Genomic DNA, 26,281 nt, shown 5'->3' with positions numbered 1-26,281 from the left:
TGGGTGTCCTTGTGCACCAGTCGCTGAAGGTAAGTATGCAGGTGCAGCAGGCGGTTAAGAGGCAAATGGTATGTTGGCCTTCATAGCGAGAGGGTTTGAGTACAGGAACAAGGATGTCTTGCTGCAGTTGTACAGGGCCTTGGTGAGACCACATCTTGAGTATTGTGTGCAGTTTTGGTCGCCTTATCTGAGGAAGGATGTTCTTGCCATGGAAGGAGTTCAGCGAAGATTTACCAGGCTGATACCTGGGATGGCAGGAATGATGTATGAGGAGAGATTGGGTCGATTGGGCTTGTACTCACTGGAGTTTAGAAGAATGAGAGGGGATCTCATTGAAACTTATAAAATTCTGACAGGACTGGACAGACTAGATGCAGGAAGGATGTTCCCAATGGTCAGGGAGTTCAGAACCAGGGGTCACAGTCTAAGGATAAGGGGTAGGCCATTTAGGACAGAAATGAGGAGGAATTTCTTCACCCAGAGAGTGGTGAACCTGTGGAATTCTCTACCACATAAGGCAGTAGAGGCCAATACATTAAATATATTCAAGAAGGAGTTGGATATATTTCTTAAGGCTAAAGGGATCAAGGGGTATGGGGAGAAAGCAGGGACCGGTTACTGAATTTGGATGATCAGCCATGATCGCATTGAGTGGTGGAGCAGGCTCGAGGGGCCGAATGGCCTACTCCTGCTCCTATCTTCTATGTTTCTATGTTAGGAGCCCATCCAACGAAGCTGAGGAGAGCTACAACTACAGCCACATTTCCACCAGATCCATAATCGAGCAAACCATCGGCTTGCTGAAGATGCGCTTCAGATGCCTGGGTAGATCAGGTGGAGCCCTGTAGTACTCAGCAGCCAGGGTCTCCAGAATCGTCGTGGTTTGCTGTGCACTTCACAACATGGCACAGCGTCGTGGCTTGCAGATTCCTGAGGACCAAGTGGCTCCTCACGTAGCATCAGATGAGGAGGAGGAGGAGAACGAAAACTAACATCTTGCAGAGGCCCATCAACCACCGGCAGCAGTACGCGAGAACATTGCTGCCTGGGATGCAAGGAATGCACTTATCTTGGCCAGATTTGCTTAGCATAGCCAATCAAGCACTTTTGCCTCGCAGCTTCTTACCAGAGCATCGACAATGGCCAAGAACCAACGGATTCCTAGCACTCTGACCGCCATACTGACAATTGCAAGTAATTCTAAGCCCTCAATGTGGAAGTCCCATTAGCGAAATGACACATGCCACAACTGCAACAGTTGCCATCAGAATTTTTATTTACAATAACCAACTGATGGCTTTTCAACATTAAACATCACATTTCACCCAAGTGACTACCCGTGACTATTTGTGCAGAACCTTTCTCTTACGCGTGCTCCTACGTGGTGGTTCCCCCTTGGCATCAGCAGATGTGGAGGCTGCTTGGTCACATTCTTGCTGCTCATGTCTCGACACCTTTGGCAGATGTCCTCTGGGGTTGCGAACCTTTGAGGGCTCGGCAAAAGTCTGCTGCTCCTGTGGCTGTGCAGGGTTGAGACGCCGATCTCAGTTGGGTAGGGACTCTGGTGGGGCTCTGACCGAGGACTTGACAGTGGCATGGAGGTATGAGCGCTGGGAGAGGAGCCCCCAACTTCCTTATTCTCTGCCACCAACAACCCTCTCATGGGCCAGGTCCACCTCAGCGCTTCCAAGTGGCTTGAGAGCGCATTGCTGCACATCAGGGGGGGCATGGGGACCCGCACTGGCAGTCCTACTCAGAAGGACTTCCATGAAGGTCTGGTTTCTCTGTTCAATAGCTGACCATCGCTCCTCCAGAGATGTCAGTCTATTCTGAACAATCACCATGTTTTCTACACTCTGGCGACTTAGCTCCTCCATGGCCGTAGACATCCTCTTTTCTACTGTAGCCATCCTTTCCACGGAGGTTGCCATAGAAACATAGAAACATAGAAGATAGGAGCAGGAGTAGGCCATTCGGCCCTTCGAGCCTGCTCCGCCATTCAATGAGATCATGGCTGATCATCCAAATTCAGTACCCTGTCCCTGCCTTCTCCCCATATCCCTTGATCCCTTTAGCCTTAAGAAATATATCCAACTCTTTTTTGAATATATTTAATGAACTGGCCTCCACCGCCCTCGGTGGCAGAGAATTCCACAGGTTCACCACTCTCTAGGTGAAGAAATTCCTCCTCATTTCAGTCCTAAATGGCTTACCCCTTATCCTTAGACTATGACCCCTGGTTCTGGACTCCCCGGCCATCATAAACATCCTTCCTGCATCTAGTCTCTCCAGGCCTGACAGAATTTTATAGGTTTCGATGAGATCCCCTCTCAATCTTCTAAACTCCAGTGAGTATAATCTGCCTTCCTGTTTTTGCCACCAAAGTGGATAACCTCACATTTATCCACATTATAGTGCATTTGCCATGTTTCTGCCCAATCACCCAATCTGTCCAAATCGTACTGGAGTTTCACGACATCCTCCTCACAGCTTACCCTCCCACCCAGCTTTGTGTCGTCTGCAAATTTGGAGATATTACATCCAATTCCCTCGTCCAGATCATTAATATATATAGTGAACAGCGGGGGTCCTAGGACGGATCCTTGCGGTACCCCACTAGTCACTGCCTGCCACTCGGAAACGACCCGTTTATTCCAACTCTTTGCTTTCTGTCCGCCAACCAGTTCTCTATCCAAGTCAATACCTTGTCCCCAATCCCATGTGCCTTAATTTTGCACGCTACTCTTATGTGGGACCTTATCGAAAGCCTTCTGAAAGTCCAAATACACCACATCCACTGGTTCTCCCTTATCTATTTTACCAGTTACATCCTCAAAAAATTCCAGTAGATTACTCAAGCATGATTTACCTTTTGTAAATCCATGTTGACTTTGTCCGATCCTGTCACTGCTTACCAAGTGCTCTGCTATTACATCTTTTATAATAGATTCTAGCATTTTCCCCACTACCGATGTCAGGCTTACCGGTCTATAATTCCCCGCTTTTTCTCTACCACCTTTTCCATGGTGCTGCGTTCATGCACCAATGACTCCACAGAGGCTCTGCTCATGTTCGTTATGGACTCCTCCATTCGCTCCACACTCGCAGCGACCCTGGAGACAAAACCTGCCAGAGACTCCTGCACCTGTTCCTGGAGTTCCAGCACCGCTGTTCTTCTGGATGGACCCAGAGGCAGGGGGTCAACATGCAGCTGAGCCGAGCTGGGAGAGTCCTGTACCCTCCGACTCGGACTCTCCACTGCTGTCCCTGTCTCCACAATCTGCTGATGCTCACTTGTGAGCTGTGATACACCAGGTGACAATACTACTCTGTCTCGCGATGGTCCCACCGAGGTGTGAGTGTCTGCACTGGGTGCACTGAATTCTGCTGATGCTGCGCCCTCAGAGGTTGCAGCTTCCTCTGAGGAGTCTGGAGGCTCAGGCTGTTCCTTCTGCATAGTGGGGACAGGTGCTTGCGATGGTCCTGTGGGAGAGTAAAGGAAAGAGTCAGAGACGTGAGGCCAAGGTTACATGCACATTGCATATTGCAGATGATCATAAGTCCATCTGTTAGAGCTTCAAAATCATTATCAGCGACTCATGCAATGTCAATGAGAGAGATGATAAACTCTTCTGTCACCAGCTTTCTCTGATGCACCCGCCTGTCCATCCCCCACTTGCGCATCGTCCTCGACTCCCACAATCTCCAGGACCGCCTCCTCCCAAGGGGTGAGGTGGGCTACTGAGGGTGGCCCTCCTCCTTTCCTCGCTCTTTCCCTTTTATTTTGAGCTCTCTTTTCTTGCAATGAGGGAGACAAGTGGAGTTTGAGTGAGAATGAAGGAGTGAGTTTAGAGAATCCATAGCATAGATGCTTAGAAGGAGACAAAGATGGAGTGAGATGGCAAGACCAAGGGCCCTCCCTGTGTTTTGTAAGTTGTTTTCATAGCATCACAGTGATAGGGAGTGTGAGGGCTGCATAGTCGAATAGTTAGGTGAATGTGACCATAGAGAGAGAGGGAATGGGTAAGGGTGCATGGATGTCAGTGCCAAGTGGGATGTGGAGGAAGTGGTTGCTAAAGCTGAGTGCTGGTGAGGAAAGGCAATGGGGATCAGATTGAGAGTGATGGGAAAGTCATACTGACTTTTCCAGTGCACAGAAGGTCATGAAACCTCTTCCTGCACTGAAGCCAGGTTCTGCAGATCAGCGACAATGAGTTGACCTCCTGGGCCACCTGGATCCACACAGCCTTCGTCTGCTGGGGAGGCTTCTTCCTTCCTGAAGAAGGGAAGAGCACCTCCTTATTAACTCTTGCTCCCTCGACCAAAGCTTGCAGGGCGACGTCATCAAATCTGGGAGCAGACTTAGGTCTCCTGCTGCTCATTTTGCCTCCAGTCCCTCTCACAGCAAAGGCCAAAAGGTTGGCAGCCTGCAGAAGAAGCAAGGCTTCTTGCAGACCTTAAATGCAGCAGCAATGATGATGTCATCGGAGGCGAGTTTCAGACTGAAAAAACTAATTGGGCCATGGGTTCCCACATGCTAGAACTCAATTGCCCAATTAGGTGAAAATCGCATTAATCTCCCACATCGATTTGGAATCGGGTGGATAACACGAAAAGCGGATGACACGACCCAAGCCCGCCCCATGACAAAATCCAGCCCAAAGTCTCTCTCACACACATACGCACACACACACAGTCTCTCACACACGCACACACAGTCTCTCACACACGCACATACACACACACACCGTCTCTCTCACACACACACACACACACACACAGTCTCTCTCCACACACACACACACAGTCTCTCTCCACACACACACACAGTCTCTCTCCACACACACACACAGTCTCTCTCGTACACACACAGTCTCTCTCGTACACACACAAAAACACATAGGGCTCGATTTTCCAAACCCCGAGGAGACGGGTTTGGAGTCAGGAATGGTGGGAAAATTGCAGAATCGGGGGGCAGGAACCCATCCCGCCCCCAACCCGCCTCCGTGCCAATGTCCCAGGAGGCGGGTGCCCAACCTCTGCTGGGAGCCGTTTCCCCGAGGCGGGAAGTGGATTAGTGCCAATTAACTGCCTGTTAACAGCTAACAGGCAGTTTTTTGCCTAATCCCTATTTTTAGCCCTGAAGTGTGGGCTTCCCGACGGCTCCGAACCACGCCAAGTTAGCGAGGTGGGCTGTCGGTCTGCAGGGGTTGGAGGGGTCGAGATGTCCGTTGTGCAGGTGAGTGATAGGTGCATGTGTGCTGAGGTAAGTGTGTGAGGTAAGTGTAAAGTGTTTTAATAATTTTTACTTACTGTTGCTCAGATTTCGCTAGATGTTCGAAAGATCGAAAAAATAGGTTCGCAATTTTCCTTTTAGGTTTCAAATGTAAGTTTGGTCTGAACAAACACACAGGCAACAGATTTCGTGTACAAAGATTTATCTTTAGTAAATGCTTAACAAACACCGTTCGCAGTTTAAAGTACAATTCCAAAATATAAGACTCACAACTCATATAGATATTACCCTGATTTGGTCTGAGGTGATCAATCTCTGCCCAACCCTCTATGTAGGGTTTTGTCACCAGGTCCCTGCTGTCGAGTGTTGCTCCTAGATCTCTTGCTGCCAGAGTGTCGTTCCCAGGTTGTCGCTCCCAGGTTGTCGCTCTCTATCTGGGGATTTTCCTGGTTTATACTATCCTATAATCTGTCCCATCTCTTTAGTTACACATTTGTTACTGTCCCTGCATCCTGATGATTAGTTTACCCTATTCCACATCCTGTCTAATCTCCTTAATTAGTTTACGTCTTACTTCATCCATTTTCTAGGGGGTGGCGTGCGCCCAGTCAGCTTCGCCTCTGACTGTCCTTTGAGCGGTTTGAATCGCTCCCACACCCCTGGATTCTAGACACTGGACTTAGGTACAGGCGGCGATACAGAAAATCGAGTAGACAAGTGGTTTGGTGTAAGAAAACCAAAATTTTATTAAAAGCAGAATACAACAATCTTATGAAAATTACTGGTATGAAAATACAGGCATAAACAATTACACTTATAAGGGAATGGGGAACACACGGCACATCGAGGGAAAACAACTACATTAACAATCTCCTTATCCTTATTCCACCCCCTATACCTAACTAGATTAAGCTATGAGGGGCCAGGAATTCATGCTCACCAATCCAAAACTTGTTGCTTTAACGGTTGTGAATTTTGGGGTCCGTCCTTGCCGTCCTTTGGGGTATCCCATCGCCAAGTGGTCTCAGGGCGCGGCACTGAAGTTGTTGATGTGAAGCAGCCTCCTTTTCCTCAGCTACCATCGTCGTCGAGTCGCGATGGTTTTTCTTCTTCTTCTCCCTCGTGCGGTCGTCGGCGGCAATGTTGCGGTCAAGGGTCGATTGCCGGTCTTTACCGTCTAAATGATTTTGCTAGCCATGCTTCGAATGCCAGCATATTCTTAAAATTTGGGGTTACACTGTAATGTCAACCTATTCACCAAACACCAGCTTATAACTGTGCGTTTGTCCCCAAATGCGTCTTTCCGCTGCCCTTCTCTGCCTTTACCGGTTTACCTTCTTCTTCGTCTCGTCTCGTCTGCCCGTTTGTGGCCTGTGTGTCCTGTGTGGTTTTGAACTCGGGTCTCGTTCTCCTCCCGCGTTTTGCCCCGGTGTAATGGGCGTCCTTGGTTGTTGAGCGGCGCGGGGAGCGAGAAGAGAACCCGCCACGAGGCCAGGGCACGAGTACGAGAGGCAGCAGGCCAAGGCCACAGGCAAGAGATAAGAGTCAAGAGAGCGATTGCCACTGATGGGCCTACAATTATACCCGTTCTACAACTCCTTACCTGCGCACCAAATCAGGTCAGTCCATTGTCTAACTTTTGGCGGGCTTGTTTAAATGATTACAACCATTTATTTTAACGACATGTAGAGTGGTTGTCTCCGGGTCTAATGGCCCCGGTGTCCTGGTTGTTTGTCATGGATAAAACTTAATTGTCCCCATCCTGACTTGATGGCTACTGTGAGCTGTTGCCGATTAAATATGCAGAAACCTAATGGCCTCGATTCTAGGCCCATTCTAGCTTAATCTATTTCAAGTCTTGATTGGCTATGATAAATTGACCCTTAGTGTTAGGAGGATTAAATACGTGGGGTTACGGGGATAGGGTGGGATATGTGTTGGTGCAGGGGTTACGGGGATCGGGTGGGATATGTGTCGGTGCAGGCTCGATGGGCCGAAATGGCCTCTATCTGCACTGTGGGATTTCTGTGAATTCTGTGAAAAAAAGTCGAATGAATGCATATTCTGTGTTTACTTTGGCTGTCTGGCTCCAGAGTCTTTTTCACAGATTCCTGCATTTTTAAGTTTCATCTCCAGGCCTGCCTGTCTGCAGAGCCCTGTTTTAAAAATCCTGTCCGTTTTGGTCACGAGGTTCCAGAAGTCATTTTGGGTACCCTGTTTATAATAACTTATCCAAACAGGGTACCTTGATCCATAATTTGGGGAGTGCGGGAATTTTGAGAACCCTGCACTTACACTCCCCCCTGTTGATACTAAACTCGCTTTAAGTATCATCCTGATGAGGTGAGCAAAATTTCCGACCCTCCATTGTCAACCTTCCCCTGTAATTACCTATCTAGGATACCCACGACACATGCACTTCCCATTCCGCGAAATTGTAGTGTACATAAGCATACATAGAATAAATTACAGACTTTACACACATCCAAGCATGGAGGGGGTCCAACACCCCTGCACCACTTGGTACACATACATCTTTATTAACAACACGTTTGAAAATCTTTATTAAAAACAACAAACACAAAAAAACAATCTTTACTCAGAATACAAAAACGCAAACAGGTGTGTCTTCCTCCACCTTCACATAATGTTCCTTCTAGGTCCTCTGGTTTCAGAATTCTAGTATCTGACCTTTTCCCTTGCACTGCGTGCATACTAGGTACAATACTATCCCCAGCTGGCACACCACGAGGATGTGGGAAGCCAGCCTAATCCATGAAGGGACCTCTATATTATTGAAAATGTCCCACCAGGGTGGAATCACAATGTCCAATATTTTAGCCCCTATCTCTACCGTCTTCTGCTCTAACGTGTAGAAATGTTTCTGCGAGACTATAACTGCTTTGAGTATCTTGGTAAGGTGTTCTGGGAGAGGGGGGATTTTGTAGACGAAATACACTACGTACTTTTGCAGGTTGGTAAAATTCTCCTTTACAGTGAGGTGAATAGTGGAGGGTTCAGGAATGGGGACAATTCGTTCCTGGGCCACTTGAACTTCTGCCTCGGGTTTAAAGCAGAAACTGCTGTCACTTACCAGACACCAGCTATGCTGTCCATGCTGGTAGTGGGGCGCCCCTGTGGTGACACAATATGTCCCACCTCCTATATATGCTACCTGTGGGGGGACATGGCCTTGTGCCATTGCCTCCATGGTACAATTTATACGTTTTGCGCCAACAGCTTTAAACCCGCACTGTGGTTTTGAATAGGTGTTCAAGTGCTGGGGACACAGTATTATGTGTGCTCCCCGGCTCTGGCACCCCGAGAGGTCAGTACCTGTCATAGCGTGCTCCCACTTTATGACGTAAGGTGGGACCGCTGTGAAACGAATGTGTGCACCCCCTTGAATGACTCCAATGTTCTCTACCCTGTATACCGGTGCGGGTCGGGCTGTCCTACCCATGACCGGCATCCTAACTACTATACCCATGATGGTGTGGTTGGACCGTCCACAATCCACTGGGACTGGGTAGGCCTCGGAAGCTAGCCGGAGTTGACACGGGCTTAATGCATTCTCAAACGGATGGAAGGCTGCGAGGTGTTTGTTGCTGATCCAGGAGGGGACTAAACCCTGTTTTAAATCCTCCAGATTACTGCGGCCCTTTCTCCAGCACGTATGGTCAGGCCCAGGAATTTCACCTCCTGCTGGCCGATCTGCGCTTTCTTGGGGTTTACTTTAAAACCCTTTTTCCTGAGCAGCTCCAGCAGTTCAGCCAATAGTGGGCCATGCTCCTCTTTCGAATCGGTGAAGAGAAGCAGCTCATCCACATATTGTACCAACTGTCTGGGCTGACTGAAATCCTTTAAACTGTTTGCCATGCACTGATGGAAAATGCTGGGGCTGTTGTGGAAGCCCTGAGGCAAGCAGTTCCACGTGTACTGTTGCCCTTTAAACGTAAAGGCAAACTTGTACTGATCCTCCCTCCTTAAAGGGATGGACCAAAACCCGTTGGAAATATCCAGCACCGTGAAAGTGGTCGCGGATGCTGGGATACTCCCTATCAGGTCGGCAACTGCTGCTACCGTGGGTGCACAGGCTGGGATGTTGCTGTTGAGCACCCGATAGTCCACCGTGGCACTCCGGGAATTGTCCAGCTTTCTAACCGGCCACAGTGGAGAGTTTACGTGGGTGACTATCGTTCTCAGAACTCCCTGCTGTACTAAAGAGGACATGGCTGCTTCCATGTCTGGCTCTGCTTCCCTGGGGAAGTTATACTGTTTCTGTGGTCGGGCCATGGGGTCCCCGTCTACGCTGACCTCAAACCCGTTGACCCTCCCACAGTCGTGTTTGTGTGTGGCAAATGTGGCCAGGTGGGCCTGCACAAATGCCTGGAACTCCTGTGGGGTGTTACTGACCATGAGCTCGAGGTTATAACCCTCTTTGGGCTTCATGGTGCACAGGGTCCCCTTCCCTTCTTTCCCTGGGATTATTACTACCTCGCCGACCTTTCCTGTACTTGCCCCCCATAGGCAATGATTTCTTAAATCCACCAGGATCCTGTGGCCTACAATAAAGTCGGCTCCCAGGACCCCTCTTCCACCCTCCACTTCCCATTTCATCGGGACACAGGTCCACTTAGAGCGGAGCAGTCCTAAACGAAAGGCGAGCGGGATGGAAAACGAGCCGCCCTGTTCTTTGCCTGTGAATCCCGACAGACTGTATGGGACCCCGTTAGATAGAGGCGAGGTGGTGGGGTTAGCCGAATGGACCACGGTGCATGATGCCCCCGTGTCCAACAGATAGGTCCCCTTCACCTTTTCTACCTCCATCTCCACGAGGGGTCTTTTCCATTTATCGTACCAAAGGGAACACAGGTAAACAGGCTGCGCCAGCTCTAGTCAGGGCTGCGGGTTGGATGGGGCTGACGGGGTCAGAGCACCGGTAGCGGCTGCTACTCTCCCATGGCCAGTCAATAAGGACCTCATGGTGTCCAAAAATGACTCGACCGCAGCGGGAGGGATTCCTGCCTCTGCCTTTTGGGCTGGGGCTGTGGAATTCTTACACTTGTTGTCTTTCCAAGGGTTTTTGCACTCCTTCCGCCAGTGACCATCCTTCCCAAACCCGTAACAATTCGTCTTGGTGTTGTGGGGGTTATTCCCTTCCTGATGCCACTTTTTCCTACCCTGTCCGGGTTTTACCTCATGCACCTTCCCCTTGGGTGGGTGTGCATCGGTTCCCCTACCGTTCTTATAGGCTAGGGTCAACTGCCTGATCACTGTAAGTTCGGTGGTCAGGGGATTCTTGGGGTCGAACCAGACTTCTGCCTTGGCCCGGACCTGTGGCAAGCTGTTTGCCACCAGGCAACGGAGCCAATGGGCCAGTGGATCCCCGTTCAGGAACGCCCGGTAAGGTGTCCCCGGACAGGCACGCCGATACACCGGCCTTAACCGGTCCGCGAAAGCTTGCAGGGTTTCTCCCGCGAGCTGCACCGTCTTCTCCACATGGGAGAAAGGACTTCCCTCATTCATCCCCATGGACTCCAGAACTTAATCCCTGAGCGCCTCATACCCGCTCTGCCCCTTCTTACACTCATCAGAGAGGGATTGGAGGAGCCTACTCTCCAGGGAGAATAGCAGCATTTTGGCCTGCTCAGCACCATCGCAGTCGTTGATGCTGGCTGCCTGCTCTACCTCCCTGAAGTGGATCGAGGGGTCCCCCTTTTCGGAGAGCTTTGGGATATGGCTCACCATAGCTCTAAGCTGTTGGGTGCTATAGGGTAATACAAACTGGCTTTGGAGGGGTCCCTCATCGTCGCCATTAACGGGTGGGCCGAACCTCTGATGCCGGGCTGGGCACATCGGTCCCGGCTCCGACCTCTCTGGCGGGGGTTGCTCCACCTCCGCTCCCACCTCTGCCTCCACCCCCCCTTGCTGCCAGACCTCGTTGAAACCTGGCGCTATGGGTGGTGGTCGTGAGACCTCCTGTTCCTCAACCGGGTCATCCCTGGGCACTACCAGTGATGTTTGAACTGTCCTCCGCTCGTTCCCCATAAAATCCGCCTGACCTGCCTTCAGGCTTATGAGGCACACCATGCCTTTTGCCTTCCTCAGAGCCAGACTCAGATTTTCTATCTGCTCCTTGCAGGGGCCATGATCTGCATCTTCAAACCCCTGTTCACTCGCTAACTTGTAAGCTGCCTTTACCTCTTTTACTTTCTCCTCCTGTTCCCTAACTTGTCTTGCTAGGCAGGCGTTCTTTTCCCGCAACCTCAACTCATTACCCTTGGCTCTGGTGACTTGGCACTGTAGGTATTCCAACTTGGTCTTATGCTCTCCCATTAAATGCATCCTCTCCTGATTCAGGGCCTGCAATGCTACCAGTAACTTCTCCCCTGCTAGAGCCTTTTCCTGGATCTCCAGGGCTGACTCCTTTAACTTGGCTGCCTGTGCTGCAACGAGCCTGTCCAAAAGCTGGACCTGATTTTTGAAACACATCAGCCAGACTGCCTTCTCTAAGGATTTCTTGTGTTCCCTTCCCTCTGTCCACTTAGCTGCTGCATCTACCGGACGCCCAGCCTTTAACAGAGTGGTGATCCACTTCTTTGTGATATTCACCTTACTAAACACATAATCAGAAATCCTTTCCTCCATCATGGTTTGCTCATCCGAATCATTCTCTACTGTATCGCACCCCTGTTGCCGGAGTCCTGCCGCGGTCACCATTTCTGTAGGGGGTGGCGTGCGCCCAGTCAGCTTCGCCTCTGACTGTCCTTTGAGTGGTTTGAATCGCTCCCACACCCCTGGGTTCTAGACACTGGACTTAGGTACAGGCAGCGATACAGAAAATTCAGTAGTCAAGTGGTTTGGTGTAATAAAACCAAAATTTTATTAAAAGCAGAATACAACAATCTTATGAAAATTACTGGTATGAAAATACAGGCATAAACAATTACACTTATATGGGAATGGGGAACACACGGCACATCGAGGGAAAACAACTACATTAACAATCTCCTTATCCTTATTCCACCCCCTATACCTAACTAGATTAAGCTATGAGGGGCCAGGAATTCATGCTCACCAATCCAAAACCTGTTGCTTTAACGGTTGTGAATTTTGGGGTCCGTCCTTGCCATCCTTTGGGGTATCCTGTCGCCACGTGGTCTCAGGGTGCGGCGCTGAAGTTGTTGATGCGAAGCACCCTCCTTTTCCTCAGCTACCGTCGTCGTCGAGTCCCGATGGGTTTTCTTCTTCTTCTCCCTCGGGCGGTAATGTTGCGGTCGGGGGGCGATTGGCGGTCTTTACCGTCTAAATGATTTTGCTAGCCATGCTTCGAACGCCAGCATATTCTTAAAATTTGGGGTTACACTGTAACGTCAACCTATTCACCAAACACCAGCTTATAACTGTGCGTTTGTCCCCAAATGCGTCTTTCCGCTGCCCTTCTCTGCCTTTACCAGTTTACCTTCTTCTTCGTCTCGTCTCATCTCGTCTACCCGTTTGTGGCCTGTGTGTCCTGTGTGGTTTTGAACTCGGGTCTCATTCTCCTCCCGCGTTTTGCCCTGGTGTAATGGGCGTCCTTGGTTGTTGAGCGGCGCGGGGAGTGAGAAGAGAACCCGCCACGAGGCCAGGGCACGAGTACGAGGCAGCAGGCCAAGGCCACAGGCAAGAGATAAGAGTCAAGAGTCAAGAGAGCGATTGCCACTGATGGGCCTACAATTATACCCGTTCTACAACTCCTTACCTGCGCACCAAATCAGGTCAGTCCATCGTCTAACTTTTGGCGGGCTTGTTTAAATGATTACAACCATTTATTTTAATGACATTTAGAGTGGTTGTCTCCGGGTCTAATGGCCCCGGTGTCCTGGTTGTTTGTCATGGATAAAACTTAATTGTCCCCATCCTGACTTGATGGCTACTGTGAGCTGTTACCGATTAAATATGCAGAAACCTAATGGCCTCGATTCTAGGCCCATTCTAGCTTGATCTATTTCAAGTCGAATGAATGCATATTCTGTGCTTACTTTGGCTGTCTGGCTCCAGAGTCTTTTTCACAGATTCCTGCATTTTTAAGTTTCGTCTCCGGGCCTGCCTGTCTGCAAAGCCCTGTTTTAAAAATCCTGTCCGTTTTGGTCATGAGGTTACAGAAGCCATTTTGGGTACCCTGTTTTTAATAACTTATCCAAACAGGGTCCCTTGATCCATAATTTGGGGAGTGCGGGAATTTTGAGAACCCTGCACTTACACTTTTCTCTAATTGACCCATTGTTTGCTAACTGGCGTCTATAGTGACCTCACTCATGTCTGGCGAGGTCACCTATGAGCCCTCTGTTTAGAACATTCCTGAACCTCTGCATTATTTATCCATTATCCCTTACACATGGTGACTCCTCCATTTTATTTCAGTTTTCTTACATAGCTTCCATTTCGAAAATTCCTCCCTTTGATCATTATCATTTGACCAAATGATTTGATCACCATAAGGCTGTTTACCATCGTCGGGGTGTGTCCTTTGTCCTTTGTAAAGCCTGATACGCTTCCATTGATTCCACTCGAACCTTCAGCCTTTTCTCTAGTCTTTTCATGCTTACCCAGGTGAAGCATAGGCAAATAAACACCAGCATGATCATAATTACAGTCAGGTGGGACACGAGTCTCACCCAGGGGTGTATGTTCACATTTTCGCCCCAATTCCAAAGGTCATCCCACCAAGTATTGATTTTGAGTTGTTTAATCTTTTGGTCAATGTCCTGGGCATTCATTTCCACCCTTTCGTAGATATCGTGAACAAGATCAAGCTTATGTCTAATTTCTGTTATATGTTCCTCTTCTAGCTGGATGTTGATGTCGATTTTTGTGAAATATTTTGTCAAGCAATTCTTCAGATCTATTGACACATTAAGATTAACAGTTGCATGCCTCTGGATGTTGATAATTTCCTTGTTTCCTATTCTCATCGGTATCAGCGGGTGCATGCAGAAGGTTGGGTTTTGGATAGGGCAGTCCTTATTCCCATAATGGTAACTAGCTTCAGTGGTGGTAAAACAATATGTTCCGTCACCCATATAAGCGCTTCGACTGATAGGTTTGTGAATCGCGTTCTCCATGATCAAGGAGCAATTTATGGCCGTATTTCTCTTAAATCCGCATCGCGTGGTGCGGGTCGGGTTAATTTTGTATGGGCATATTACTGTTCTTTCCCTAGTGGCACATTGTCCCAATGCAGTTCCCACTAGAGTGCCGTTCTGCTTCACAGCATTTGGCCTCATTCCTGCTACGGCCACCCATACTCCTTTTTGTATAGTGCCTATGGTTTGGACCTCAAATAATGGCATTCCTTCCTGGTGTCCTATCATGGGGACTCCTATCACCATCCCTACAGCAGTACTTCCACGGGGGCCTGTACATTCCTCGTTGAACCATACCCTGCTGAGTTTCCGTAGTTCACAGTCACTGATAGTAGCAGGAACATTCTGCTTTATCAGACCCCGGATTTGATTATTGTTGATCCAAGTGGGTACTTCTTCACGTTTTGCCACCATTAAGTTTTCTCTCAGCTGGTCCAGCATCCAATTGCCATATGTCATGCACAGTGTTTGTTGTTGGGCTCCGTTCGCCGCCTTTTTGGCCGTGTTAATAAGTTGCTTAATAGTCCGTGCATGTCCTTCTAAGACCTTCTTCACCTGTTGTGTTTGGATCCCTATACTTTCCTGTCCTGCCTGTGACTCTTGTCTTTGATTATTATTCAGTTCCTCTAATTTTGACTTGCTGGGTTAAGGTTTTAACCTTAAAATGAGTTCAAATGAGTTATACCTAGAGTATTTACAGTGGCCATTCCTGCTCCATAGACTGTCCCTGCATCATTCAGTAACCCTCTCTTCCTCCTTTTCCTAGCTGTCTTTGTTTCATTTCCCTGCTTCTCTCCTATCTCTCCCTTGAGCAACATCGAAGTCAAGTCCTGATACAATCTTTTGGTTCCCTCCGGGCACCAATCGGGCAATTGTACATCGATTATATTCAGTACTATAGGCATTAATTCATATTGTATATTATCATAAACAATTTTGGTCGTGTTTCTTAATATTACTCCTCCCTTGGGTCCTGACTCGTGTTCGGGGCAGTCCCAAACTGGAACCAGGGTACTGATTAGGTTTCTTACAGTTGAATTGCTGCTACATCCACCCTAATCTGTAAGGAGGTGCTTGTCTTGTTTATGTTGCAACACAGTTGTTTATCTATCTTAGTACAATTCATCTCATACTCTGAACCAACAGGATTTGCCCCCGATAGACCCCCATAGGTCCCCCCGGTGTTCTGCATAGCCATCCATACTATAGCCTTAACACCTTTCCCATACAAGCAATACACTCAAAGTTCAGTTGAGTTTCAGTTGCCGTCTCATAGCAGGTTTTTCCTTGGCTGCTACACCTGCACTCGTTGTTGCCATTGGTAGGTGCGTGAAAACCTGCATTGTTGTCTTGGGCACAGTTCTGACTGTTCTGTCCGTCTGCGGTAATAATTACATCCGAGTTCTCAGCGAGGATGATACAGCCAAACACCAGACCACAGTACCCCAGAAGGGTGGGTAGTGGGATTTCCATGTGCAATAATCAGTTACCTAGAAAGAAAAAGAAAGCTCAGGGTAGCAGCTGCTCTTATTTACAGTTCTATCTTTTCTAATACCCGACGCAACCATTTGGGTCGTCCTGGACTGGGCGGGGGTAAAGGATGGTTTCTAGTCCAGTTGATGGGTCGGATTAAAGACGTGGTTCGAGAGGCCATCCACATACACGTGAGTTTTGATTTTCTGGTCACCGTCACCCTCCCTAAATTTTGTCTGAAAGGGGCCATCAAGGTCACTTGATGACAAAATTTTACATTTGTGCGGGTCTCCTGGGTACAGCATGTTCTGCGCTAAGTTTGTTAATTTAGGCTGATATTTAACATTGATATCCCTCCCTTGTAGGAGTAGTGTCCATCTGGCTAGTCGTTGTGAACTGACCGAGCCATCTTTAAGGCTCCCATCCATAAGCATTTTAATAGGCGTGTGTGTGGTTAGGATAATCAAAGGGTTAAGTCTGACGATTGGAGAGAATTTGTGCACCGCCCAAAACACACTGAGTAAATTTTTCTCACAAGGTGAGAACACTAACTCAACAGGGGTCAGAACTCTAGAAGCATAACCAACAGGCTGGAGCTTCCCAGAGTGTTCCTGTAATAACACCGCTGATAGGCTGGTCTCACAAGCGGCAGTCTCCAGATAAAAACTCAGAGACATGTCGGGGCTGCGTAGTGAAGGGGTTTGGGTCAAGGCTAATTTTAGCTGGTTAAAGGAATCCGTATGTTGTTGGGACCATTCCCATGCCACTCCCTTCTTTAGTAAGTTATATAAGGGTTTTGCCAGTAAAGAGTAGTCCTCAATGTGGTCCCGGCAATATCCAGTGATCCCTAAAAGGGACCGGAGGGATTTTACATCTGTGGGGGTCGGCAATTTGGAGGCGGACCTTTTTCGCTCTTCCGTTGCCTCCCTTAGTCCCTCTGTGACTTGCATTCCCAAGTAATACACTGACCATTTCGCAATCTGCGCCTTTTTAGGGTTCACCTTTACCCCAATCTTGTGGAGGGTTTGTAATAGTTCCTGTAACAGGACCTTATGTTCCTCCATGGTGTCAGTTTGGAGGAGGATATCATCTACGTACTGAATGAGTGCTGAGGGCTGGGAAAATCCCTTCAAACTATTTGCCAGTATGTTTGAGAATATTGAGGGGCTGTTGTGGAAACCTTGAGGCAACCAGGTCCAAGTGTACTGCTGTCCCTTGTGAGTAAAAGCAAATATGTACTGGCATTCTTTTGTTAAGGATATGGACCAAAATCCATTACTGATGTCCAGGACAGTAAAGATTTTCGCAGTTGGGGAAAGTTTTGAAGCGATCTCTGGGGCAGTGGCAACAGTGGGTGCCACGGAAGGCATAACCTTATTCAAGGCTCGGTAATCTATAGTCATTCTCCAGGACTTATCGGGTGTTTGAACGGGCCAAATGGGTGAGTTATTGGTAGAAGCAATGGGTCGGAGCACGCCTTGATTCAAGAGACTATTAATAATATTGTCTAATTCCTTTTCTGCCTCTACGGGAATATTATACTGCTTCTGGGGCGGGGGATCGGGTCCCATGATTGAGACCGGTCCTGCCATCCGGCCACACTCGTGTTTGTGGGTGGCAAAAACATTTGAGTTTTGGGTTAAGGTATCCTGTATTTCCGGGTCGTCTGTTATGGTAAAAGGAACAAAAGTAAAAGTTTTCATGCAGCATACGCGCGTGTCATACGTCCCCGTGGGTATTAACCCGCCAACACAAGTTTTGCACATTCTCCAAATACATCGGTGTGCTGGGTCATAAGCCAAATTATATATTCTCATGAAGTCAATACCAATTATTGCCGATTCCCCCTGCATCTGTGGCACCGATCGGCATGCATGCTTAAATTTGAAACTTCCCAATTGAATCTCCAATGGCTTAGTGATTGTAGTGGTCTGCCCATGACCGGTAAAGCCGCTAAGGAGAATTTCTTGATTAGTTAAATCATTGTGCGAGAGAGGGTGCTGGTTTCCCAGACATGTTCTGGATCCGCCTGTGTCCCATAAAAATGGGGTATCGTGACCTCCTACGACACCTGAGACTATAGGCCATCCATGATTGTCATATCCTGCCTTGCACACGACCTCCGAGGGTGGACCCAGTCATTGTTGGCCTCCGGGCTCGAGTGCTGGTTGCTGATGGAAGGGTGCCATTTGCCCGGAGCATCCCACAGCGCCGGACTGGTTACTTCTTTTTGGTGCCTGACACTCCCTTTGCCAATGTCCTGTCTTTCTGCAGTTATAACAGGGTCCCCTTAGTGGTCCATATCCCCTATCTCCCTGGTTTGCTACCGGATAGCTTGGAGATCGCTCAGTCCTGCATGCTGGTGGGTCATTTCTATCTGGGTCTGAGTGGAAAGTGTGGATTTTATCTTTTGGTTGGGGAGAGGATTGATTTTGATCATCCTGCCAAGCCCTGGTCATAAGCCCTTAGATCGAGGCCTCATTATGAGTGTCGTCGGTAGGGTCGAAGAGCTTACATGCTCTTTTACCGGAATCGGAGGCATGGGAAATGAGGGACTTAAACCAGGTGGCACGAGGACCATCATCCAGATTGTCGTGGTTCAATGTTCCCATCAGGTTACAGAAAACCACCCACAAGCGTTCCGCATAAGCGCGGGGGTGTTCTTCGTCACCCTGTTTAAAGTTAGCTAGTTCCATAACGGGATCCTTGCAGTTAACTCCTGCCGCCTCCTTAATGGCAATCCACATTTCAACTATGGTGCCCTGCCCTGTTCTCTGGGTTTGGGGCATGGCCCCGAATATAACGGGTCCCAAACACAAAGTCACTAGTTTCCTCAGCTCTCCCTCATCTAGTCCCTGAGTCTCAGAGCCCTGGAGAACCACGGCCCTCTATAATTCAAAATTATTCTTGCCAGCGAACTTGGGTACGTATTTGGCAATATCATTCAATTGGGAGAGAGTAAAAGGGATGGCATAATTGATGGGTCCATTGGGCACATCGCCTACCGCTTGACCGTCGGTCCTTTCCTGTATCCGAACAGTGACCATAGGTGTTGTGTATGTACCTTTAAGGGAATAACTGGTCTCAGACTGCAGTACTGGCAGTGACCACCCCTGTATAAAAGGCGCTAGCAGCCTTCTGTAGTTTCAGTTCCCGATTGCCTCCATTCAGTAAAGACTTGTTAAACCAACTCCTGCATTCCGTGTCTCCATTAACACACGGATCTAATACTGGCGACGAGTAAGAAACAAAATTACTTGCAACTCGGCAGCACCTCAGACGACGTTATTGAAGGTCGAAGCCAGAAGAAAGAAAAAAAAATAATAATCCAAAGAAACTCGAGAAACGGGCGTCGACCGTGGGCAACTGCCCTCCAAATCATCGGATTGAAAACTTGCAGGAGAGACTGTCAAGAGCCAGGCTTGGTTCTCCAGTCTGTGGTTTCCCAGCTAATCGGGCCGGTGGCGGGCTAGAGCTCAAGCGGGTGGCTCTGCAACGGGGCCGGGCAGCGAGTTGGGAAGCAAAGAGAGAGAGAGAGAGGGTGAAGCACACAGGGCGCGGCTGGTGCTTTGCAGCCGGGCAGCGTTCGGACCTAAGAAGAGGGAGGGAAGTGTCCCAGAGGGTCCGCTCCACGACGGGAATGGTTCTTCAATTAACAGAGCAAATATTGAAGCGCGATAGAAAAATAAAAATACCGCGGAGAACAGCATTGGCAGCAGCGGCAGCGGCGGGAAAGTGCGGGAGGCGCCATCTTAACTCGGCGGGGAAGAAGGAAAATCGCGGGAGGCGCCATTTGATCCATCGGGGAAGAAGGCAAAGCGCGGGAGGCGCCATTTTGTTAAATCGGGGAAGAAGGCAAAGCGTGGGAGGCGCCATCTTAGATTTCCAAGATGCCGAAGACTGGCTATATCACTGCCTTCGATAATGCAATAGAAGACTGGACCACGTATGTGGAAAGAGTCGAGGTATATTGCGAGGCAAACGAAATAGCCGAAGAGAAAAAGGCATCGGTATTGCTAAATTTAATGGGCGCAAGAACGTACGGCCTATTGCAGGACCTGATTACTCCAGCCAAACCGAAGGCGAAGAGTTTTAACGAAATTGTTGCTATCCTACAGGAACACCTAAATCCTACACCGCTGCTGATAGCAGAAAGATTTAAATTCCACAGGAGAAATCAGCATAAAAATGAGAGCAATGCTGATTACCTTACGGAACTACGCAAGCTATCAAAGCACTGCCAGTTCGGAGCAGGACTGGCAGATACCCTACGGGACAAATTTGTCTGTGGACTCCTGAGTGAAGGAACCCAGAAGAAGTTACTCTCAGAGAAAGAGCTGACACTAGATAAGGCTTTCAGCATGGCAGTATCGTACGAAGCAGCAGCCAGGGGAGCTGCGGAAATACAACAAAAGCCACAGGAATACGGCACCCACGAAATGACATGGGGATTTGCAAAATGTTATCGCTGCGGCAGAACAACCCATGACCAGAAGGACTGCTGGTCCAAGGACAAAATATGCAGGCAATGCGGAAAGATGGGACACATTGCACGAGTTTGCAGGTCTGGGAAGAAGACCAACGACAACAAAAAGGCTACTAAGGAACCGTACAAGAAAGTACAAAAGATGACGGACAGTAGTTCCGAAGACCAGATGAGCGATAGTGAATCCGGGAACAAGAGACTAAGCTGTCTCAAACTTCACAATGTAATCGCAAAAGAGGATCACCGAACCATTTGGGTCACCCTCACGATAGCAGGGTCCCAAGTTAAAATGGAATTGGATACAGGATCAGCTCTAACCGTCATGAATCGACGAGACTACGAGCGGCTATTCTCACACATACCCTTGAGAGAGACATCCATCGTCTTGACGACGTATATGGGGCAAAAAGTATACCCCAGAGGAAAAATAAGGGTGCCTGTCGAATACAACGGCAAGAAAATACGGAAATTGTATCTCTACATACTGCAAGATGGTGGACCACCGTTATTGGGACGTGAATGGATCAGAAAGATAAGCTTAGACTGGCACTCCATTCAGGCAATGACGGTGGCTGGTAGAAAAGATGATGACGTCACTCCTGGACGATTGTCAACAATCTTAGCTAACGCCAAAGAGGTATTTCAACAAGAACTGGGCACTCTTAAAGGCATAACCACCTCGATAAAAATAGAAGAGAATGCATTTCCCAAGTTTTTCAAAGCAAGACTGGTACCATATGCAATTCGCCCAGCCGTCGAGGCAGAGCTGGAAAATCTGGAGAATGCAGGCGTATTGTCTAAGGTAGACTGGAGCAAGTGGGCGACACCCATCATTCCTGTCATGAAGAAAACGTTAAACAATAAGTCTGAGGAGCCAAGGAAGGTTCACATCTGTGGGGACTTCAAGGTGCCGGTGAACCCAGTCCTTCACACAGTACAATATCCTCTTCCAAGGATAGAAGACATCTTCGCCTCACTATCTGGAGGGAAGCATTTTACAAAAATTGACCTAGCACAAGCATATTTGCAGATGGAGGTTGAAGAATCCTCTAGGAAGTATCTCACGATAAACACTCACAAAGGTCTTTACCAGTATCATCGATTGGCATTCGGAGTAGCATCAGCTCCGGCGATATGGCAAAGAGCGATGGAACAAGTCCTGCAAGGGATTCCGGGGACTCAGTGTTACTTGGACGACATCCTAGTGACAGGTGAAGATGACAGTGAACACCTTAACAACCTAGAACAGGTGCTCACTAGACTACGTGAACATGGGCTACGAGCCAACCGCCCCAAGTGCGAGTTTTTTAAGAAACAGATATCGTATTGTGGCCACGTGATTGATGAAGAGGGGTTACATAAGTCCCCTGACAAAACTGAAGTGGTTGTTAAGGCCCCAGCGCCTGAAAATGTGTCGCAACTGAGGTCATTCCTCGGATTGGTGAATTACTACCATAAGTTTTTACCGAATTTGTCCACAATTCTGCACCCACTGAACGCCCTACTACGAATGGGAGTAGCATGGAAATGGAGCAATGACTGTAAGCGGGCCTTTCAGAAGTGTAAGGACTTAATCACTTCAAGAGAAGTATTCCGATAAGACTGGCGTGTGATGCGTCTCCCTACGGCATTGGGGCGGTACTGTCACATAAATTCCTTGATGGTTTAGAGAGGCCGATAGCTTTTGCGTCACGCTCGTTAACTGCAGCCGAGCGTAACTACGCCCAGATTGACAGAGAGGCCCTCAGCCTAGTGTGGGGGGTGAAGAAGTTCAATCACTACCTGCACGGTCAAAAATTTACTCTACTAACTGATCATCAACCTCTTGTCTCCATTTTCAACCCTCAGAAGGGCGTACCGATAATGACAGCACAACGGCTACAGAGGTGGTCCCTTTTCCAAGGGGCACACCAATATGACATCGAGTACAAAGGAACTAAACAGCATGGGAATGCTGATGGATTGTCGCGCCTACCGTAGCCGATGGTGGAAGAAGAACTTGCAGTGGATCCAATGCAGATATTCCACTCGGCCATAGTCGAATGTCTCCCTGTGACGAATGCAAACATAGAAAAGGAAACACGAAATGACCCAACACTATCCCGGGTCTATGATTTAATGGTGAAGGGATGGCCAGCACATGGCGAACCACTGCTGCCAGCATTCTCGCCAAGAAGAGAACAGTTGTCAGTGTGCAGAGGAACCTTGATGTTTGGATCCAGAGTAGTGATTCCACCCAAATTGAAGGATAGAGTGCTCAATGAGCTTCATGAGGGTCATCTGGGAGGGGTAAAAATGAAGAACTTAGCTAGAGCGTTTGTGTGGTGGCCGGGAATTGATAGAGAAATCGAAGAGATGACCAAGAGCTGTCCAAAACGCCCCACCACAAGCCCCTCTACATCCATGGGAGTGGCCCTCATCTCCATGGCAAAGGGTGCACATTGATTTTGCTGGTCCCTTCATGGACTCGATGTTTTTAATTGCGGTGGATGCACATTCAAAGTGGCCAGAGGTAATAAAAATGTCCTCAACCACCACAGAAAAAACTATCACAGTCTTACGAACCATATTCGCCAGGAATGGGCTGCCTGAACAGATTTGCTCTGACAATGGATCACAGTTTGTGTCTGAAGAGTTCTGGAGGTTCTTAAAGAGCAATGGTGTTAAGCATTACACATCCGCCCCATATCATCCAGCCACTAATGGATCGGCCGAGAGGTTTGTTCAAACATTCAAGAAGGCTATCAAGGCAATGTGTAATGAAGAGATACCCCTACAACACAAGGTGGACAACTTCTTGTTTGCCTACCGGAATGCGACACATGCGGTCACCAACCAAACTCCTGCCATGATGTTCTTCAATCGAAGACTACGATGCCGCTTGGATTTGGTTAAGCCGAACATCAGAAGAGATGTGGAGAACAGGCAGTTTCAGAATATGAATGAAAGGCCGACCAGGAGTTTTAAGATAGGTCAACCAGTTTTGGCCCGGGACTACCGCACAGAGAAATGGCAGCCAGGAACGATCTGTACATGGCAAGGACCTCTCATGTATACCGTGGACGTTGGAGAGAGCATTGTAAGACGCCATGCTGAACAGATTCTAGAGTCACTGGAAAACGTCAACTCCACACCACGATCTGATACACCTGGCGATGAAACCGACGTACCAATTGCATCTACCGCAGAATCGGTGATATTGGAAGCAGATGAACCAAACAACGACATTGATCCCAACTCAACTTTGCCAGAAGAACCTGATACCCCAAAGAGGCGTTATCCAGACAGAATCAGGAAGCCTCCTCAAAGACTGAACTTATAATTGCTTAACCTCAACCAATGTATCTAGCAACCGTAATTGTAATTGTAATTAGTTATCATTTAGTTGTTAAATGAATGTTATGTACTGTTTATCTAAAAGGGGAGGAATTGTTGTGTATGTACCTTTAAGGGAATAACTGGTCTCAGACTGCAGTACCGGCAGTGACCACCCCTGTATAAAAGGCGCTAGCAGCCTTCTGTAGTTTCAGTTTCCCGATTGCCTCCATTCAGTATAGACTTGTTAAACCAACTCCTGCATTCCGTGTCTCCATTAACACACGGATCTAATAATAGGGTTCATGGGTAGTGGGGGTGGCGGCTCCTCTGGGGCAGTAGGACCTTTATTATTTCTATAGGGTGGCGGGGGATCGTGCCATGACGGGTCAGGGGGGCCGTAGTCCCTTTCTCCTGATCGGTCCTTCTCATAGTTCTGGGCCGCCTCGGCCAGACTTGAGTAGTCGATACCCTCTCCGCCTCCGTTGGAGAAAGCGCATATTATGCCCCTGTGTGAGAATAATTGTGACTTTAATACTTCTATTTCTTGACGACAGTGGGTATGATCCGTTTTATCGTATTTTTCCCGCTGGTGTGACTGTTGTATGACCTTGAGGGCTGATTTCAAATCCTGACACTTTTCCTCTAGGGCACAGCGATCCCTTGTGGACTCGCCTAGTTGTTCCTGCATTCGGTGTAATTTTTGATTACTTGCTTCGACTGCAGTCATACTAGAGGCCATATGGAGAGAGTACAATCTTTTATCACTATGTAATTCCTCATTTTTCTTTTGCAAATTTTTAACCTGATTCCGGAGCTGGTCTAAATCAGACTGCAATTGGTTTTGGGTCTGACCCTGACTGTATGTTAATGCTCACTCGCTCATTAGTTCAGAGTAAGAGGCTGCCATCAGAAAGTATTTAAAAAAATTTCGTTTCATTTTTCCCTTTTTATTATTTTGCTCAAAGAAGGTCTGACCTCCTTTGAAACTTGGACTGGTGATCGTCACCACCCAGTCCTTATATTTTCCTTCCATTAACTGATTAAACTGTTCTTCCCAATCCTGGGAGGTCTCCCCTTTAGACGCGTTATGTTCCACCATAGTTACTGCTTTAAAACCTTATCCGACTCTAACAAATATACCTTATCCGACTCATAGAAACATAGAAACATAGAAGATAGGAGCAGAAGTAGGCCATTCGGCCCCTCGAGCCTGCTCCGCCATTCAATGCGATCATGGCTGATCATCCGAACTCAGTACCCTGTCCCTGCTTTCTCCCCATATCCCTTGATCCCTTTAGCCTTAAGAAATATACCCAACTCCTTCTTGAATATATTTAATGAATTGGCCTCCACTGCCTTCTGTGGTAGAGAATTCCACAGGTTCACCACTCTCTGGGTGAAGAAATTCCTCCTCATCTCAGTCCTAAATGGCTTACCCCTTATTCTTCGACTATGACCCCTAGTTCTGGATTCCCCGGACATCGGAAACATCCTTCCTGCATCTAGTCTGTCCAGGCCTGACAAAATTTTATAGGTTTCGATGAGATCCCCTCTCAATCTTCTAAACCCCAGTGAGTACAAGCCCAATCGACCCAATCTCTCCTCGTACATCATTCCTGCCATCCCCGGTATTAGCCTGGTGAATCTTCGCTGCACTCCTTCCATGGCAAGTACGTCCTTCCTCAGATAAGGTGACCAAAACTGCACACAATACTCAAGGTGCAGTCTCACCAAGGCCCTGTACAACTGCAGCAAGACATCCTTGTTCCTGTACTCGAACCCTCTTGCTACGAAGGCCAACATACCATTTGCCTTCTTAACCGTCTGCTGCACCTGCATGCTTATCTTCAGCGACTGGTGCACAAGAACACCCAAGTATCTTTGCACTTCCCCTTCTCCCAATCTATTGCCATTCAAATAATAATCTGCCTTCCTGTTTTTGCCACCAAAGTGGATAACCTCACGTTTTTCCACATTATAGTGCATTTGCCATGTTTCTGCCCAATCAACCAACCTATCCAAATCGTACTGGAGTTTCACAACATCCTCCTCACAGCATATCCTCCCACCCAGCTGATGTCACCAGTAACAGGTGTCCCTTAATTGGCCTGCTGAGCCTGCTGGGTGGGCTCAACAAGGTCAATCAAGGGAAAATAGCGTGGGTTGGCCACAATTCGATGGAGGCGGGACTACAACCCAAAAAGTGGGAGTCCTGCCTCCAAAAGCTCCCCATTGACACACACACACAATCTCTCACACACAATCTCTCTCACACACAAGCACACACGCAGACTCTCTCTCACACATACATTCTCCCTTACACACACACACAGTCTCGCACACACACAGTCTCTCTCTCACACACAGTCTCTCTCTCACACACACTGTCTCTCACACACAGTCTCTCACACAAACACACACACACAGTCTCTCTCACACACAGTCTCTCACACACACACACAGTCTCTCTCACACACACACTGTCTCTCACACACACACACACTGTCTCTCACACACACACACACACACACACACACACACACACACACACAGTCTCTCACACACACACACTGTCTCTCACACACACACAGTCTCTCACACACACACACAGTCTCTCACACACACACACAGTCTCTCACA

At 48.3% G+C, this 26,281-nt stretch overlaps 1 protein-coding gene across 1 annotated transcript; it reads right to left on the bottom strand.

The window, feature by feature from the left end:
* Positions 1–12,108: 12,108 nt before the first annotated feature.
* LOC147109117 (uncharacterized) lies at positions 12,109–15,812 on the bottom strand. The gene has a single exon (XM_086004198.1). The coding sequence runs from the start codon at positions 14,821–14,823 to the stop codon at positions 13,726–13,728; it is 1,098 nt and encodes a 365-aa protein (XP_085860324.1). The 5' UTR covers positions 14,824–15,812; the 3' UTR covers positions 12,109–13,725.
* Between the last annotated feature and the right edge of the window lie 10,469 nt (positions 15,813–26,281).

Source organism: Somniosus microcephalus, chromosome 12 (assembly GCF_052327205.1).
Source record: "Somniosus microcephalus isolate GS21.2 chromosome 12, FLI_Smic_1.0, whole genome shotgun sequence".
Lineage (NCBI taxonomy): Eukaryota > Metazoa > Chordata > Chondrichthyes > Squaliformes > Somniosidae > Somniosus > Somniosus microcephalus.
This window is presented reverse-complemented; position numbering and strand designations above follow the sequence as displayed.

Coding starts and splice junctions, on each gene's coding strand:
- LOC147109117 (XM_086004198.1), bottom strand. CDS start 14,823: ATGACATATGGCAATTGGATGCTGGACCAGCTGAGAGAAAACTTAATG.